At 47.1% G+C, this 20,072-nt stretch overlaps 1 protein-coding gene across 1 annotated transcript in view; it reads right to left on the bottom strand.

Moving 5' to 3' along the window:
• The window catches only part of MAP6 (microtubule associated protein 6), an 80,214-nt gene that overhangs the window by 13,406 nt on the left and 46,736 nt on the right, over positions 1-20,072 (bottom strand). The window contains 2 exon segments of the mRNA XM_030918829.1: positions 5,588-5,784; positions 7,866-8,079. Of these exon segments, the coding sequence (XP_030774689.1) occupies positions 5,588-5,784; positions 7,866-8,079 (411 nt within the window).

Below are 20,072 nucleotides of genomic sequence, written 5' to 3'. Positions count from 1 at the left end.
TCCCCATTTTCAGAGGAGGACACTAATGCTCCAGGAGGTTAGTGAGAGACACAGGGTTGCACGGCAGCGCTGATTTCCACCCATGAACCTTGTAAACACCTAAGAGCATTGTCCATGTTAACCAGTATTCATAGGGTAAATAACATAGTACATACCAGTGTTAATTCTAGTTCTCCCTGTTGTAGGAATTCTAGGATGGTCTACGTGTTATGAGGATATATGCATCAAATGGCAGTGTGGTAGAAGTGGGGCTTGGATCACATGCCTGGTTCTGTGAGAACGGAGTTTGGGCTCCCTTTGTTTGAAATAGCTGTCTTTCCTGTTTCAGTGGCCTTGGCTGCCCTAGCCACTTTCCTAGCCCTGTTGGTCTCAGGTGGTGCTAGGGGTGGAGCCTTGCTTTAAGGCAGATGGTTCACTGGTCACATCCTGAAAGAAACTTCTCTACCTATGGGCCTGAAAATGTGAACTGCTTTAAGACATTTTAGCAGTAAAAGGAGCCTTAAACCACAGTGACACACTAAAGGAGTCCATAGACTTTGTGAAATAGGACTTGACACTCCTCAAATCTATGAGAAGCAGGTTGTAAATTCTTAAACCTTAGTGAAACAAAAGAGGGAAGAATTTCACAAAGAACACACAAACTCTAAGGAAGAACTGAAATACGTTTATAGCCAACTTAGCAACAATGACCTCTTTTCATTGAAAATAGGGGGCTGGTTTGAATTTTGTTTGTTTGCTGTTTGGGGGAGGCAATGTGAGCGAGGTTACAGATTCGCCTCCTGGGGCTCTGGGCAGCAGAGGGGAGCATGGTGGGAACCACAGGCGGAAGAGCCTCTGGGGGAGCCCTGAGTGTGTGGGCAGCACTGACAAAGCTGGCAAGGCCCTTGCCTTCCTGCCTCCTCCATTGCCCAATGCTCGTCCTTTCTCTGACTCTGAGTATGTCTCACCTTCTCGCACTCTCTTAGGTTACTCTAGGTGTCTTCATATGTGTGCCTTCCCATGTCTTTTTCTCTCTGTGCCACTATTTCTACCTCTCACGTCTCGCCTGTCTTTCTTACCACCTCTCTGAATCCCCGTTTTGTCTCTCTCCCTTAACTTGTCAAAATAGAGCTTAATAATATGCTTTTATATATTTATTTCTTGAGCAGGTTTTGTGTTTTCTGCCTCATACAAAAGTAGACAGGTGGGTGGGATGTTTTCTATTCAGGTGGAAAACAAAAACAAATGACTTTTCATTTATACCACCCTTGATTGATTTCTACCCCTGCCTCCCCCAAAACTCAGCAATCAGGTCCAGCAATAAAAGTCCACCCTAGGGCTCCTAGCTTAGAGCAAGAGAGGATCTGTGGTGTCACCTGACGCGTAAGCAAGCGAGAGAAGCATGACAGGGGAGCATGCAGAGGTGTGGGTGCAATCTGGGCAAATGGAAATGGAGATCCCAGTTAGCAACCGCCCACTCACGTGCACCAGGCCTCTCCACCACCGAGCTCTGCCACTCTCCAGCCTGTGCCATGACCCTCCCAAGGGAACTACCCCCCAGAACTTAAGTTCATCTGGTGTTTGACGGCCCCCACCCTCCAACCTTTGCTTGGGCAGACCCCTCTGTCTGGCATGCCTTGGTCACCCCCAGCTCTGTTCACCTGGTCAACACCTACCCATCGCTGAAGTCCTCCCTGATCCATGGAACCAGCTAGAATGGCCTCCTCCTTCGTGCCCCACTGTGATCAGAGGCAGGGTCTCAGTCATCCTGGTTTCCCTAGTGCCCAGCACAGTGCCTGGCACATAATAGGTATTCAATCAACATATGTTGGAAAAATGAAGAGTATAAAATCTTTTGTCTTCCACTTTACCAGAAGGATAACAAAGTGGGCAAACTTGGTCCTAGCTTTCAGGTTCCCACCCAGCTCCCCCACTTTTCCATTTCTAGACTTGCTCCCTGCGGCGGCCTTGCCCTTACATATCCACACCCCAGCTGCTTTCCAGGGCTCCCTCTGCCACAAAGCCTTCCGCAACTCCCCAGCCCTTGTTGGAAGAAGCCTGTCCTTCATCTGAGTTCCCAACTACCTGATCTGTTGTCACTTTACTTGGTTGCCTCTCTGGTGGCTGTTTCAGCACCCCCACATAAGGCACACACATGACTGTCACCCGCACAACCCACAGTGAGCCAGCCCCCTAAGGGTGGAACATCCATAATGACCATAGATTAACTGAGCAAGTGAAGGCATCTCTGCCATCCCTTGGGAGGAGAAAAAGCCAGAAACGACAGTCCTGCCAGTCAACAGGAAGGAGGCAGAGTCAGAGCCCAGCCTCCCAGCATGGCAAGGTGGTGCTGGGGGCAGGCAGTCACTCTTCCCGGCAACATGGGATCAGAACGTTACACTACCTTGTTGGCCAGTGCGTCTCCCGGTCCATCTTCGCTTTCCCAACACTTAGCTCTGACTGCTTGCAAATAGTATCTGAGAGGCAATCTAAAAGAGTCAAGCTGCATTATGGAGAGCCCCAGGAAGACTGCAGGGCACAGCTCATCTTGCAGAGAATGGCTCAAATGGAAAAGGTTCGTTCCTTCACCTACTCAGGTGGGCCTCATCAAGGAAATAAGATCAAGAAAGTGGTGTTCGTCTTTAGCATTTATTTATAATTGGAAAAACTGTTGTTTGTTTGTTTTTCTGAGCAAGCACAGACCACAAGCACGTCACAATCAATTGGCTATACATGAATATTTTTGTCATTCTCTTACAGCAGGAATGAAATAGCACCAAGAGAGGTGTGCGCTACACGTTACATAGACAATCTGTGGTATACAACAAAACCCAGGCCACAAAATCGTAATTAGACACTTCCTGTCTGCCTCAGAGAGGCAAAGCTATGTGGACCAAATGGGAGCACGGACAGAGGACGGATTGCTGAGGGAAGCCAACGCACAGCTCTTGGGGCTGCTTTTGCAGGCAGGAAAACAGCGGGAAAGCTTCAGTCCCTGCTCCCTCACCAGGGAAGGACGGAGAACCACAGGGAAATGTAGAGACCAGTGGGACAAGCATTGGAAGCTTGGTCACCTTCAGGAAGGCAACACCCAAACGCTGCTTGTGGAACCAAAATCAGTTTCATTCAGTATGTTTGGGATATAGAATGAGACTGGCTGAGTTTTATTTGTAAACAGTAGAAATCAAAGGAAGTTTCTTGCCATTGAAGCGACACATTCAAGAGTCAAAGAGAACCACAAACGGTTTTCTCAGTGGGTGTGTTAAACAGAAGGGGATACTGACAGGTTGAAAAAGACATTCTACAGGTCCTCTAAAGCCTCGGGTGGGCAGGGTAGGAAGTTGGTCCCTGGGGCAGTGAGTGGGGGTGGGGGGTGGGGAAGCCTGCGGGACCCTTAGGGCAGACTGCGATTTGGGCAACACCAACTTGACTTGGTTACAGGGATCAAGTCATGTGCACCCTCTGGTTGTGTGGCTGTGGAGACAGATTTCTTTATACTGCCCACCACGCCCAGCACAGTGCCTGGCACACAGGCTTCTAGCAAGAGAATGCTAAATGAATGATCCTCTGTGCATTGTAAACTCTGATTTACTTGATCTGCAAAAATAAAAGATTATTCTATGGAGAAATCCAAACTGTGGCTAGCATCAACATGTCTGACTAATGCCAAATCTTGAGAGACTGAACATACATTGTATTCTCTGGATACAATTAAGATCATGTTGCTAGAGCTTTCTGGTAAATGTTAAGATTAGCTGGCAAAGAGTCGGAATCAGTACTGAGCTCCACTCCAGTCATTTCCTGATAGCTTTCAAAATCTGCAACTCATAAACACGGAAACCCACCGGCATTTTCTACCTTCTTTCATACTTCTCCTTCCTCACAGTTTCAAACCCTGAGATAGAAAGGAAGGTCGCAGTGGGCCTCACCAATGACTTCATTTCTGGTATTCCTATTCTGTTAATAATTATGGCTCACATAGTACATGCCAAATTAATTTGCAAAAGACTTCTCACTCAGCCCCAAGGTGACAACCAAAATGATGTAAGCAGAGACTTTGCTGCCTGGATGGTCAGAATGAGAGGGAGTTTGCGGAGGCTCCACTTCCTCCAAACCAGAATGACCTAAAGGGACTTTGAGGTAAGGAACTGTGAGACCCCACTCTTCACCCCTTTCATTAGAAAAGAAGAGCAAGCCTGCGCCAGGGCTTGACACTGGACGGCAGCCCAGCATGTCAGAATGCCAGGGACGAGAGAATTTTAAGGACAGGAGATATAGAGTGTGCTGAGCAATATACACATCACATTGGCAAATTTTATTTTTCTGGTAACTGTTTTGTGTTCCCTCACAAGCACTGGGTTTTTTTTTTTTTTTTTTTTTTTTTTTTTCACAACAACTCCCTAATTACTACAACACAACTCTAGCACAGCTAAGGTGGCACTTGCCACCCCGGGGGCTTTGGCCACACACACACACACACACACACACACACACACACACGACACGGAATATACGGAGAGCTGCTTTTATATATTAATGAGGTCAAAGCTGCTTGCTAATTAGTTAGCAGAGCAGTCTCCTAGTCTGCAGCTAAGTCACAGACATTCTCCCTGACCTAAGGCCTGGCACTGCTGCCCTCTCTGGGGAGCAGACCAGAGCGGTTCAGGAAGGGAGAGTAAACATCGCCACACTTGCCACTACGTCTACGGCCCCTTGGGTCTCTCAGAAACGGAAAGTCAAATTCCAAATACACTATCCCTACACCTTGAACTTTCTTCCTCAGACATCTCCAACCAGTCGTTCTGCGAAACCAGCAGCATTGGACAGGTGGTCGGCTGAGGGGAATCAGAGGAAAACAGCCTCCTCATTTCTGTGATCTTCCTATGACAGCTAGAATGTACCTAAAGCACCTAACCTGTTTCACCAGCCCTGGCCTAGTTTTAGTTATCAGTGGCAAATCTATGACTTGGTATACAATTTAAAGCCCACTGATAGGAAACTAAACACAGGCACACATGTCTAATGGACGATTCTATGAAAAGACCACTTAACAGACACAATTCCCTTTTACTGACGTTAAGGCCAAGGTTGTTTCTTTCTTTGTTGTTTCTGTTTAACATTTCCTCAAATTTTGTCAATTGCTGAAGCCCAGGCTGAGCTTCTGTGGCACATGGCGATTCTCTGAATTCTGGAAAAGAACACATGTACCTAAAGTTCAAAATCGACCAGTGACACAGATCTTGGGGATCTGGGAGGAGGAGACCCCACAGACACTTCCAAGCACTGCCAGGAGATTAGTTTCGCCTCTCCGACCTGCCTGCCTTGCCCATCAGCATGCAGTCGGAGTGCCAGGGGAGGGCACAGCCAAAGGCAACGCTTCCTGGTGCTCCAGGGGCTGCCCTCAGGAGGAGGCCTGCCACTCAGTCTGTGAAGCAGGATTCTTCCATCAAAAGAAGCCAAACCAAGGAGCTCCTGGAACACTCAGGACCAAGGCAGATGAGAAGCCTCTAATTAATTTTGTGGCCTTTTTTGGTTTGTTGGTTTTAAAAAAAAAGTTGGGGGGAGGGAGAGAGAGAGAAGAGTAAAAGGAAAGTGCAGGGAAATTTACTCTTTCGCCTCAGCCAGTTTATTGTTCATCTCTTTGCTTTGCTCCTTGTCGTCTGGCTTGGTGGTACTCGGGCCCTCCGCGCTCTTTTTCTTGGCAGCCTGGCCTGACACCGCCTGCTTGTCTTTGGCCTTCCTCGTGGGCTTATGGCTCGCTGAGGTCTTTTTTGGTTTGGAACTCTGAACACTAGGTTTCTCCACCTGCACGGAGAGACAGACGGCAAATACAGAAACACAAAAAGGTGGGGAGTGGGAGAGAATTTAGAGAGAAGATATGGTTAATTAAGGAATAACGGTAATGACAGAGGTTGGCCCAGTGGAGAGGTTGGCTCCCAGAGGAGCACAGTGTATAAGGTGTTCCCAGGGACATTAGGGCATTCGGCATCTCCCGTCTGAACTCCCTGTTCCGTTGCTTTGGCAGCACTCACTGGCCACGTGGGCGCCCTTGTCCTGCCAGCCTTCCCCCGACCACCCCAGGCAGTGGGCCATACCACTGTTGGGCAATATTTGAGCCCCTCCCTGAAGGAAGTTACACCTCATCACATTGCTCAACTTGCCCACAGGCATAGGATTTTGCTTCAGTCAATGAAATGTGAGCAGTGACTTGGGTCACCTTCAGGCGGAAGATCTGAGAGTCAGCCTGTGCTGCCTCGTGCTCTCTTTTCCTCTGCAGCAGAGAGAGACTGCTTCGCCACCTGAGACCCAGATGAAGAGGGTTAGAGTGGCAGCCAACCCACAATGGACATTAATAAGAAATAAACCTTTGTTGATGTAAGATGCAGAGGTTCTGGGGCGGTGGGTCACTGCGGCACTCGCTGGCTTCCCCTGTTTCTGTCTCTAGGCTGGCTCACCCATATGGAGAAGCATCCTTGCTGAGATGCTTTGGGCAGGGGAGTCTCCAGTCTCAGCTAGGCTTTCTGCCGCCAGCCCTCTGCTCCTCTTCTCTGCCTGGCTCCCCCACCACTTTCCCCAGAGCAGCTGTTCTAAGCGTACTCCACTCTCCCCAGTCTCCCTCCTCTAACTCTGTCCCCTTCATCTGGAGAAGATGACCTTGCCTGCTCTTTCTCAGGAAACTTCGGAGTCACCGAAAGTGACACCTCAATAGGCCACCACCCTCATCCATCTCTAGATTTAGTTTCCCTCATTTTCCTTCCTTTCTCCTCTACATCCTCTTTTGTCCAATGCCAATCCCACGCCCCGGGTTCCAACCCATCTCTGGATGGACAGAGCTGATGCTGGGCCTCACAGGCTGGATCATTCACTCACTGAGGTGCAGTGGCTTTCAGTCACTCCTGACCTGTAAGGAAAGGAACCAGTCGTCCTGGTTTGCCTGGAACTGAGAGGTTTCCTGGAACACAGAACTTTCAGTGCTAAGATGGAAGAATCCCAGGCAAACTGGGTCGGTTAGTTACCTTACCCATAAACTGGTCCTGGACCAAATAGGAAACTCCACTTAAGTGTAAGACTTTTAGACAAAAGCAGAGAAAAGGCTAATTAGGTTCCAGAGTTATTTAGGTTCTCAGACATTTTCTGCTATGATACAGAGGACAGTGGATATTTGTACAATTCCACGGGGCCTGGCATCAGAAGATGCTAGGTTGCATGGCTTGTATGAGTCCTGCTTCACCAGCTATATCTCCAACATGCTTCTTCTGCTCACGAACTCCTACATAAGGTGAGCAATGTTACCTTAGGAAAATCCCTGAGTCTGCTTTCACAAACTGTTCATTTTGGTAACAAATTGCTGGGAACATATCTTATAGCTGATGCTACAGGTGCGTTGTGAGAGACTGAGAAGATGAGAGAGGGCAGGTGCTTTTCAGGGACTAGGGAGGGAAGAAAGGGTCCAGTGATTGGAGCCAAGGATGAGGCAGGGCACGGTCTAGCGGGAGGGGAGCCGGGCATGGGGGCCTGCAATACTGGGCCAGCCCTTCCGGGGCCCAAGCACATCTATTTTAAGACAAGGGGATTTAGGGCTCAGGTGAGGTTTTCTGCCACTGTTTATCTGGATTTCTCAAAATCGGAAGCTAATTCCCTGGAAATCTGCCAGCCTTTAAGCTGTCTTTATTTTAGGTGATGTTCCTCTTTAATATTCCCTTTGAGTTTAACAAAGGTTCCTGTTGAAGATGCCCCTGGTCTTCACTCTGCTTTAGAGGAAGCAGGGATTTTAAAGGTGTCCATAGGGACTGGGCCAGATTTGACAGCACCCCACCCCATGCTCTGCTGCAGTTAACCCTTACGGTCCAGGCTGTGCTGATGGGTTCCTACAAGTTCTGTCTCACCTTTGGGGGTTCCTTGAAGGGTTCACTGTAGAGGCTGCGTATTCTTCTGCGATCAATGACCTTATTGTCAGCTGCTGTTGGCTTGCTGGCCTCTCCTTTGAACTGAGCACTGTAGCTGGTCTCATGAACCATCTTATCATCTGGGGGCTTGTACTGGGGCTTGGCCTTTATTGGTTTCACAGGCTTGATGTCCGTCCATGCCCTGAATTCATTCCTGTTAGTCAAAGAAAGCATATGTGATATGAAGCATTATCTGCCTGGAAGCAGAGTTCCTGAAACAGGGCTGCAAACACAGCAAGCTCTCCATCAGTGCTTGCAGTATTGACTGAAGTGTGGCTGGAGGGTTAGCCTCACTCTTTCATAAGGAAGAGTGCAAATCTCCCTTCTTGCAAAGTTGACCCAGGTCGGGTTGTGGCAATAGTAATTGTGCCTTGGAGAAAGAGATCAGGCTCCCAGCTCCACACTGTGTGACCATGCAGAGGCAATTCTAATCTTCAGGTCTCTTTTTCCCAATCTTGAAAATGAGACTGAAGAAACTCAACCCATTCATTCATTCATGAAGTCAAAAAATACTGAGTGTCTGCTATGTGCAAAGTTAAAGAGTTGTGAAATTAAATGAGACAATGTATTAGGCACACTGTGTGATATACGGTGGCATATCAATGAATGCCAGTTCCCTTCCCCCCTTTTTCATAATGAAGAACTTTTGTTGCCCAGATTTCTTGAGGATAATTCCCCCATTTGAATAGCAGAGGACTTGCTTCTTGGAGTGCCAGAACTTCAACAATCTTAATTACTTTAGATGAACATCCTTGTGAAATGTCTAAATATTTGCAGATCTTTAGTAAGCAACACAGACTGAACATAATTTGGAGTTCACAACTACCACTTGTATTGGGCTGTTGGTGTGTGCGGGAGCGTCTTCATGTGCTCTGGTGTAAATGGCTATTGGTCCTTATCCTAAATGATCCTCATCTGCTGCTTTTTTGAGTCAGTGTGTTAGTTTTCTTGTTCTCTGCAATCCCTCTCGTGGTTTCTAATCGGCTGTTTATGATCTGTTATAGGACTGGAGAGTAGACGGCTGACAATGATCAAAACAGAGTTAAAAAATGTAGCTGCTGACGGAGGTCACGAGGGTCTATCTTGTTTGTTAAGTGCATGAGAGTCAATGCATGAGCTCTGTGACTTCTGGGGTCTTTATTGGGTCTGTTCTCCTTTGGGGGCACAAAAAGCTGCATTGTGGGAAAGGAGGAGTTAGGGCATGAATATCTGCGGAGTTAGGTTCTTCCAAGGCCCACCGTCTCCCTCACTGATGACTCCCTCCTTCAGGGCTGAGAGGACTACCAGGAACAAGGAGGCCGCAGGAGGCAGAAGAAAGAGCTTGGACTGCGATGGAGACACGCAGGTTCTTGCGCTAGCACTGCCTTATGCTGGCAGGCCTTTCCCTGCTCTAAGCATTCGTTTTCTCATTTGTAAAATGAAAGAATTAGGCCAAACAAGGTCCTTATAATGTCCTTCTAGCTCTGAGGCTGTCTTAGTTGATAAAGCTGATTTGGTAATACTGAGCTTGCTGGTTATTTGACCTCCTGATCTCTGTATTTCTCTAGGGGAACTGGCTCATATGTGAAGAAAGACCACTGGCTTTTAAGAGACCCTTCCCTGAGCTTCAGACTGTCCTTTCCAGTGCAGCCTGCACCTCCGCCTAGATGCCCCGTTGTTATGGTTCGAATGTTTGTCCCCTCTAAAACTCACGTTCAAACTTCATCCCCAGTGTGGCAGGATTGAAAGGTGGGGTCTGTGAGAGGTGACTGGGTAATGAGGGCTCTGCCCTTGTGAATTAATTAACCAATTCCTGGATTAATGTATTAATAGGTAATTGATTAATGAGTTGCCATGGGAGTGGGACTGGTGGCTTTTTTTTTTTTTTTTTTTTGAGATGGAGTCTGGCTCTGTCGCCCAGGCTGGAGCGCAGTGGCCGGATCTCAGCTCACTGCAAGCGCCGCCTCCCAGGTTCACGCCATTCTCCTGCCTCCGCCTCCCAAGTAGCTGGGACTACAGGCGCCCGCCTCATCGCCCGGCTAGTTTTTTGTATTCTTTAGTAGAGACGGGGTTTCACCGTATTAGCCAGGATGGTCTCGATCTCCTGACCTTGTGATTCGCCTGTCTCGGCCTCCCAAAGTGCTGGGATTACAGGCTTGAGCCACCGCGCCCGGCCATTAACTGGTGGCTTTTATAAGAAGAGGAAGAGAGACTTGAGCTGGCACACTTGGCCCCCTCACCATGTGTCACCCTGTGCTGCCTCAGGACTCTGCAGAGTTCCCACCAACAAAAAGGTCATCACCAGATATGTCTCCTTGGCCTTGGACTTCCCAGCCTCCAGAACTGTAAGGAATACATTTTCTTTCTTATAAATTACCCAGTTTCAGATATTCTGTTATAGGCAACAGAAAATGGAAAAAGACACCTACCAACAACTCATACTCAATGTCCCTAGACCCAAATGATCTTGTTTGCCCTGCCAAAAATTATTTTCTCCTCCTGGATTCCCTCATCATTCATTTTCACCCATTCATGCATTCATTCATTCACTCATTCATTCATTCATTCCTTTATTCACAAAATATGTACTGAGTGCTTATGGTTTGCCTAACAGGATGCTGGGTGCTATGGAACCCAAGCGAGTAGGAAAAGGCCCTGTGAGGACCTGCAGGCAGTGTGGGTGGCTGGGCTCACATTTAGTGGGGAAGGGCATAAGAGGCTAGACAGGCCATGGAGGCCCTGCCAGCCATGTTAAGGGGACGGTCTCCACTGTAACTAAGAGTTGCCAAATGATTTTAAGCCAAGGATGAGTGTGGCCAGGTTAGTTTGGGAAAGAGAATTTTGAGAGCAGTGTGAACAGCGGACAGAAGGGAAGAGTGGAGGCAAGAGGCCAGGCAGGAGACTGTGCAGTTAGGAAGTGGCAGAAGCAGGGGACAGAGAAGAGGGTGCTGGGTCAAGAGGGAGAATGGGCAGGACTTGGAAACTCATGAGCGGTGGGAGGTGAGGTCAAGGGGGCATCTGGGGAGATGCCAGGACTCTGGCTGGGGGGCAGTAGTCCCCCACTGAGATGTGGAAATTGGGAGGAAAATGGGCTTTGGAACGAGGTTGAGGCCCTCCTGATTGTGTTCACGGCATCCCACTCACCCCAGTAATGAGGCTGTTCTTAGATCCCTTCCTCATCCCTCCTCCTCACTTCTCCACCTTCTTTAGGTTCAATCCTCCTTCCTGACCTGACTTCTGAACCATTTTGGCCCTACACACAGACCTAGGGGCTTTGGGGCTGTGGCCACCATTACCTGCCAGAGGCTACAGTCCCTCCCTCCTTCCCTCTAACCTTCAGAGCCGAAGCCTTGCCTGTTAGATGGGCTCCTGATATTTGGGCCTAGGCCTCCCAGGACCAATTCAGTAACAACCTCGCTCCTGAACATGTGACAGCAGAAACTTGGATTCTCTGTCACACCCCTGCCCACTTCCAGAACTAGCACTGAGATATGTGTACCCTATTCCTAAGCACTGCTTCTGGGTCACCTCTTGCAGACCAGCCTCTGCAGCCTCCTGCATCCCTGCAGCGGCCCCTGTGGGCTGGGGAGCATCTCTCCTGTGAGCACTATCAGTGGGACATGTCCCTGTGGGAAAGTTTGGTAACCCCTGATCTTGAACAACTCTGGTACGTCATCTTCACATGAGATCTTGTTAATGAGTTGCAGAACAGGTTCACTGTAATTATGACAGACGGTTAGGTTTAAGCCCAAATTCCATTTCCTAGAAACTTCTTTGTCAAGGTGTGAAAATGAGCCAAATAATAAAAAATGAAAAAATAAAAAATAAAAGAAAGAAAAAAGAACTTTCTTTGAACTCTCCATAAAACCTCCAGTCACATGCAGCAACTAATATTATGTCATAGAAAGAAAATTAGCTACCATTTATATATAATATATATAATATATATAAAGCTACCTCAGCCTTTTATAAGCTGGAGGATTTTGTTTTATTGGTATATTCTCTATAGTTCTTATAACAACTTGGAGAACAGGTACTACTATGCCGCTTTTATAAAGGAGGGTAACTAAGGCTCAGAGAGGTTAAGTGGCTAGAATAAGGCAATGCAACTAGCAAATAGCAGAGCTGGGGTCTGAGCTCAGGTCAGTCAGGCTCCACAGCCCACAGCCTTCCCACTACACTTCGGCAATGCGCCAGAGCCGCAGTGTGCTTGGCCTGCCCTCACTGGAGGTGTCTGTGCAGGGCCTGGCCTGCTGCCTGCAATGCTGTAGAGGAGTTACATGACACAGACCAGGCTAGATGGCACCTAAGCTCCTCCAGCCCTGAGATGCTAGACTGAGAGCAATATGGGCCACACTCTTGCCCTGTCATGCCCAGTGCCTCTTGACAAATTCATGGTCCTCTGTAACATGGTCTCCCCTTCCTATGCAACTATATTTTTTCTTGATCATTCATTCATTCATTCATCTATCCACTCATCCATTCATTTGGCATCTGCCACACACTAGCCAAGGGCATGGAATGTGCCCCACAGGGATGTATAAGCCATAGACTGAGGGGTCTAGAGTTCAGGTATCTAGACTTGACCATGTGTGATCCTAAGAAAAGACAGAATGAATCAAATGGGACAGGGTTCAGAGTGCAAGAGGGAAAGGGAAAGGAATGCTTAACTCTGAAGGCGAGTGAGAACTGGGGAAAGGGGTACTGAAGGATGTCAACAGAGAAGCAGATGAAGGGAATTCAGGCACTAGTCTGAGTCTGTATGGCAGGTTCAGAGAGCAGGTGAACTGATCAGGGTGGCTGCTCAGGATGCAGGGTGGGGTCTTGGAAGCTGTGCAAAGTGCCCAGGGTGGATAGGAGCTGAGGCCAGGCAGAACAGAGCCTGGATGCCATGTTTGGAAGCATGTGCTATGCCTGGGAAGATGCTGAAAGTTTCTGAGCAAGGCAGCACTGTTTCTCCATTGATGGTGTTCTACTATCAGCCTGCCCTGATTCTACCTATTCTTTAAGGCCCAGCTCAGGGGTCTCCTCTTCCAGGAACCTCTCCTGGGTTACTCAACCCAAAATTTCCCATCTCTCAGCTCCTGTTCCATTTACTTTACTGGCCATCTTTGTGGTTACCAGGCAGTTTCATGCCATTCTTCAGTTCTTTCATGAGTCCATTTTGTCTCTCTTAAGGGATAAGATAAGACAAATTTTATGACAGAATCCTACTCTTGAGTCCAGTCTCATTTGCATGGCTGCAAAGGGGTATACTATGTCAGGCTGCAGGTTAGGGTCGAGCCAGGCTAGGACTCCAATCCCTGCCTGTTTCCCACACCCTAGGCTGCCACACAAGGCCATACTCCATATCTTCTTTACGTTCTTCACAGGATTTAAGGGGTTGACATTCAGTGGGCAGTTAATGTTAGTAACTATTGTTAGATTTATTTCTGGTCAGCTGGTGTCACTTCCTCCTGAGCCCTTCCTTCCCTGCCCTACATGGGGCAGATACTTGCTTCTCGGTGGCATGGGAATGCCTGACTCCAAAGCTCACACCTGGGGGTGGATGTGTAACCCAAGCTTGTCTTGGTGTCCTTCAAGCTCGTGGCCACTTTGACTCCTGGAAGTAATCACAAGAAAGCCATTCCCTACAGTCAGCCTGGGTGTACACCACAGTGAGGCCCTGGGCACACTGGGAGGGTCCCATATCTGTGAGTTTCTACTCCTGACATCCCAGAGATGCTCCTCATGCCACAGCTTCTCTAGTATTGTGATGTGTAGAAGTCACAGGGACAGGGTGCTCTGTAAGTGCATCACCAAAGGCCTGCTGTCCCCTCCACAACAGAGCCTCTGGTGGACCCTGTTATTTGAGCCTTGAAACATGACCTATCTCATATATAATCCTGCAGCGGCAGAAGGAGGGTCTGGGGCTATGATATCCCCCAGTGGGTGGGTGAACTGCAGATGAGTAGGCTCAATCGATATATTCAGATCTGGGTTTAAATGACTCTTTGATGGCTTATTTGTGCTGGGAAAATTTATGGAGAGAAGGCTGGGCCAGCCCTCAACCCCCTACTAAGGGATGGCAGAGCCAGGCCCAGTTTGAGCCATCTCATGGAGACTTAGTGGGCAAGATTTTTTTGGGCTGCTCCTCCAGAACCTTTGAACAGCCATATAGTCACATTCAGAGCAGCTGCCAAAGCAGGACTTTGGGATCTTCCTGATCAGGCAAAGTTTTCAGAGGAGTCAACATTCAACCTTCAACTCCTCCTGTCTGGTCTCTCTGTTCCTTCTGTGACCTGCACCTCTCTGTAGCATGCAATGTGCTATATTTTACCTCAAGCTACCTGTGTAGATGACTTTCTTCCCTTCCAGACTGTGCCATCCCTGAGAGTAAAGACGGTCCTTTTGCATCCATATAAGTCTCATCATGTCTACGACAGGGATGTGGAATGCAGCTCCCACCTTCCCGTGGCTGCTTCAGCCAGGGAGGGGGTCTAAAGTTGCTATGCAACATCTCATGGCATCCATATAACTTCCTACAATATGCCCACAAGTTCTTTGATACTTCTACCTTATATAGAGCTTAATTCCTTCCTCTTCAGTGTGGTTGGACTTGGGGACTCACTTCTGACAAACAGAAGATGGTGGGAGTGGTGGTGCATAACTTCTGAGAGTGGATCATTAAAGGCTTTGCAGCCTCCTCCTTGTACTCTCTCCAGGATTACTCTCTCTGGGGCAGCAAGCTGCCATGTCATAAGGACATTCAAGTAGCCCTTGTGGAAAGGCCTGTGTCAGGAGGAACTGAGGCTTCCTACCGAAAGCCATGGGAGTGAAAAGTCCTAGAAGACCCAAACCACCCTTCACATGACTTCCTGAGAGACCCTGAGCTCAAACCATCCAGCTAAGCCATCCTGGATCACCGACCCTTAGAAACTTTATGAGGTCAAAAATATTTATTGCTATTTATGTGGCTAAGTTTTGGAGTAATTTGTTACAAGCAACAAATTCTAATACAAACCCCAATCAGAAAATTTTCTCTTCTCATCAAAAAGGGTTTAAAACACTTGTGTCATCTTAGCAAGGCAGAAAATACTGGTGTAAGTGGAGCACAGAAGTTCAAGTTTCCAGCAGAGCTGCAGCATGACCTTAATGGAGAGAAGTCATGCTCTGTTGTAAGAAACAGGGTGAATGGTCTGCAGCCTTCTTTAGAAGGTAGCAAAGCCTCCAGTGCAGCAAAGCTGATAACAATGCAACTGCCTTGGATCCAGGTCATAAGCAGAAAAAATAAACATAGGCCATCACAGAAGAAAATGATGTCTCACAGCACACAGCACATGCAAGCTTCTCAGAAGTGCAGACAGAGGTTAACAGGGTGAGAAGAAGCATGGAACCTGGGCCAGATGATGACGATAAGTTACTAGAAAGAGAACTGGCTCTGGAGTGAGATACATCCATCCTAGCTCTAACCCATGGGCCAGGTCTTGCCTGCTCTGAACATTGGTGAACTCATTTGTAAAGGATTTATACATGGCCTACTCATAGAATTGATGCAGGGGTTAAATAAGAATGTAAAGCAGTTCTTTAGTTGAAGAGGACCTGGACATTCATATCAGAATTACAAAGCCCATGGTAGACACGCGCATAATAAATGTATTTGGCTTTCATTACAGAGTAATTTATTCAACAAAAATTACTGCATTTCTTCTGTGCTCCAGACATGGAGCTAGAAATGCAATGCGTACAGACAGATGAAGCCCCTCCCTCCACAGACCTTGTTGTCAGGTGGGGAGAGCAACAATTACATAGATAATCAAATATCTGTGACAGGCTATTGTTACACTTCTGAATGCTGCAGTCAACGTTCTGGTGCCCAGAGTGGGCAAAATTTGGGCAGCAGCTTCCAGCGCCAGGCTTATTTCTGAGTGCATTTCAAGTTAGACTTGAACAAAGTAGCATTCAATGAATGCCTGATTAATTGAACCTTCAATACTGAGTACCCACTATAAACAGATGTTCCCTTTTTAAGACCTTGTTCCACTTAAGCATAGTTGCTCGCAGTCATTCAAGGGGAGATACTGAAAGAGCAATTATAGACGGAGAGCCCGAAGACAGCCTGTCACAGATGAGGCCAGGCCCCAGAAGAGGGAGGGAGGGAGGCAACAGGAGTGCGTGGGGTGGGCGGGTTTGGCCCTGGAAAGTATTGTAAAAGAACAGAGGGCAGGCTGTGCTTTCATTGCTAATGTGGAAAACACTGACATTTACAAGAAACAAGGAAATATAATTATATAAGGAACAAGTTTTACTGCTGTGAAGAACATCTACATGTGTTAATTGGTACAAATCACTTCTTGATAAAAGTAGAGACTTAGAATAATGGATTGCTGCCAACTATGGTCATACAAAAATCCCTTTTATCTGTTCATAAGGGAAGAGGAATTTATTTATTATGTGTCTAAGTATTTATTATTTATTATGTATCTAAATCCTGGGAAAATAAAATTCTTTCCCCATCTTCTTCATAAAATTTTTTTGACATTCCTCGACTGCTTTACGAACGAAGAAGACAGTGCTTTTAAGTCTTAAGGGTCTAGTTTTCCTACAGATTTTTGTAGGTGATTTATGTTGCCATGGAAACATCTTAAGTCTCTGTTCAAAAATCTTGTCTACATTTGTTATTGTAAAGCGTTCCTGAAGAAGGGAAGCCATCTCCTTTGTGCACTCTGAAGGAGGCAGTCGCTGAATGCTGTCGGTTGCCAAGCTATTGTCAGGAGGTGGTTAATGGAAGCAGGATCTATAGATTAAAAACAAAGAACATCCTGGGGCCTAGAGGGCTGCAAGTGGTATAGAGGGCTTCTGTCTCCTTTTAGAATGTAGTGGAAGATTGCTTTTTCCTGGCCAGAGATGACCTGGCCAAGAGAGGAGCTTGAAGATCTATGTATGTGTACATGCTCGCGCGCAGTTCTCAGTTTCTTTTGTGTGAAAGGGAGAAAAAAGTATTGCATGGAGAATGACAGTATTCTAATTATTTAGGATCATTTTTCTCATCCATTAATATCCAGTAAGTACAGGTATATACAGGTATACCATGGATGATGATTTCATAAAATGAAAAAGCACATACTTGGACAAAACATGGTCAAGTATATAAAGAAAAGTTTGAAGCTAATCTGAGTAGATAATTAATAGAAAAGAATGCTCCCTCTCTCTTACATAGAAAGATTAGTAACATCTGGCAATGATAGGTGTCAAGGTTTGGGCCCCTGTACTAGGTAAATGGCTCATTCTGCATATAGCTGCTATCTAAGTCTAGTTATGGGTGACCTGCAGCTTAGAGGCCCTTGGGCATCTGGGAAACGGTGTCTCATTCAAATAAAGTCCACAGGAACAATGTATATAAAACCATGAGGATGGACAATTAAAAATGAAAACTGCTCAAACTAGGCTGGGCGCGGTGGCTCATGCCTATGATCCTAGCACCCTGGGAGGCCGAGGCTGGCGGATATCTTGAGGCCAGGAGTTCAAGATCAGCCTGGCCAACATGGTAAAACCCCCTCTCTACTAAAATACAAAAATTAGCCAGGTGTGGTGGTGGGTGCTTGTAATCCCAGCTACTCAGGAGGCTGAGGCAGGAGAATGGCTTGCACCTGGGAGGCAGAGGTTGCAGTGAGCCGAGATCATGCCCCTGCGCTGCAGTCTGGGCAACAGAACAAGACTCTGTCTCCAAAAACAAACAAACAAACAAACAAAAAAACCCAAAAACTCAAATTAGAGTTTGACTCAAATTGACTCAAATCAAACTCAAATTGTTTGATTCCACACAAATTAATTTCAATTGCAGTATTTATTAGAAACTGTAGGAAGAGGCTGGGCGCGGTAGCTCACGCCTGTAATCCCAGCACTTTGGGAGGCCGAGGTGGGCGGATCACGAGGTCAGGAGATCGAGACCATCCTGGCTAACATGGTGAAACCCCGTCTCTACTAAAAATACAAAAAATTAGCCGGGCGTGTGGCAGGCGCCTGTAATCCCAGCTGCTCGGGAGGCTGAGGCAGGAGAATGGCTTGAACCCAGGAGGCGGAGCTTGCAGTGAGCCGAGATCGTGCCACTGCACTCCAGCCTGGGCGACAGAGTGAGACTCTGTCTCAAAAAAAAAAAAAAAAAAAAAAAAAAAAAAAAAAAAAAAGAAACTGTAGGAAGAAAAATGGTGCAAAATGAGAAAACCTACAGTTGGCCAAGGTGGAGGATAAGAGTGGGGGAGTGTGAGAGTTAAGACAAGTACACTTACAAATAAACCTCAAGTAGAAAAAATAAGAGATAGATGAGAAGTGATAGGGTTGTAAGAAAACTTCCCCATAACCATTTCCCCATCACTGTCAGGGTTTATCAGTCCTAGGAATGCTGAGGTGGTTGTGCCACAAAGCCATAGAGTTATCAGTTGAGACTGAGGAGAGAAGGCTATGCTCTTTTGGTTAGCTGCATCCCCAACGATCTGTGTCTGTCCTTGCAGAAAGATGGTTCCCTAGACTGGAAATGGAAATGTTGAAGGGAGATAAGCCCTGAAAGGTGGGAGGGAGTGCTGCTCCTTCAGTGGGGTAACCTAGAGTTCTGAGAGTAAACTCTGTAAAAACTGCCAAGGACACAGTATGGTACATCTAGCGAAGTACTCCATAAACCTAAATTTCTGCTTTCTTTTTTTTGTTTTTTGAAAAAAGTACTTAATGTGTTTTAAACAAAGCTGGCACTAAAAATAACATCATTTTATGAATTCTTGAGAACCATGCTAATTTACTCCTTAAAATGTTTTATAAGGGAATACTGGGAACAACTCAATGTCAGTAAGTTTGACAATACACATGAAGTAGGCAAATTCTTAGAAAGATGCAAATTATAAAATTGACTCTTGGCTGGGCGTGGTGGCTCACGCCTATAATCCCAGCACTTTGGGGGGCTGAGGTGGGAGGATCGCTTGAGGTCAGGAGTTTGGGACCAGTCTGACCAACATGGTGAAACTCCATCTGTACTAAAAATACAAAAATTAGCCAGGCATGGTGGTGGGTGCCTGTAATCCCAGGAACTTGGGAGGCTGGGTCAGGAGAGTTGCTTGAAGCTGAGAGGCAGAGTTGCAGTGAGCCGAGATCATGCCACTGCACTCCAGCCTGGGCGACAAAGTGAGATTGTTAAAAAAAAAAAAGAAAATTGACTCTTATCCCTGAGTGCAGGGGGAGTCCCTCTCACCTGCTTCCTCAGATGACTCTGGAAGCTTCCCCACACCACTGAATACTGAGACAAAGCTCCCTGACAGTCACTGGCAGACATCTATCTATCTATCTATCTATCTATCTATCTATCTATCTATCTATCTATCTATCCCTGCCCTGGCCAGAGGCCCCCCTACATTGACCTCCTGTTGATGCCCTGGTGGAGCCAACAGGTGCTCTGGGAGTCCTGTGCTTCCTGATCCAATAGTGCCAAATCCTTCATCTCCCCCAGAAGCACAGCATATCCCTGGGACCCCTCGGCCACTGCCGGATCCGTGAGCCTTCTCTGTTTCTGGGGCCTCCCCCACCACAGCTCTGACTCCGGCCTCACAAAGGACTAAGCAGGCTGAGGGGGAGGGGGTGGGAGAGAAGATACAAACATGGAGGAGGGGAGGCTGCTCTGGCAAAGTCTTTAAGGCTTTTGGAGGTCCGGGCCTGGGGCCAAGCAGGAAAGTGTGTACGTGAGGAGTGTGTGTGAGGAGTGTGCGCAAGTGTGTCCGTGAGTGAGGCGTGCATGTTAGTGTGTGTTTTTCCTAGGACACACCATACCCTGTGTATGTATGGACGTTTTTGTAAAAAAGAGAAAAATCTGAATGAATGTTTTATTTGCTTTTAAAAAAATTGACTCAAGGAGAAATAGAAAACCTGAATAAACCTATATCAGGTACAGAAATTGAATTCATAATTTTAAATCTTTTTTTTTTTTTTTTGAGACGGAGTCTCGCTCTGTCGCCCAGGCTGGAGTGCAGTGACCGGATCCCAACTCACTGCAAGCTCCGCCTCCTGGGTTTACGCCATTCTCCTGCCTCAGTCTCCCGAGTAGCTGGGATTACAGGCGCCCGCCACTTCGCCAGGCTAATTTTTTGTATGTTTTTTAGTAGAGACGGGGTTTCACCGTGTTAGCCAGGATGGTCTCGATCTCCTGAC

This window comes from Rhinopithecus roxellana, chromosome 15 (genome assembly GCF_007565055.1).
Source record: "Rhinopithecus roxellana isolate Shanxi Qingling chromosome 15, ASM756505v1, whole genome shotgun sequence".
Lineage (NCBI taxonomy): Eukaryota > Metazoa > Chordata > Mammalia > Primates > Cercopithecidae > Rhinopithecus > Rhinopithecus roxellana.
This window is presented reverse-complemented; position numbering and strand designations above follow the sequence as displayed.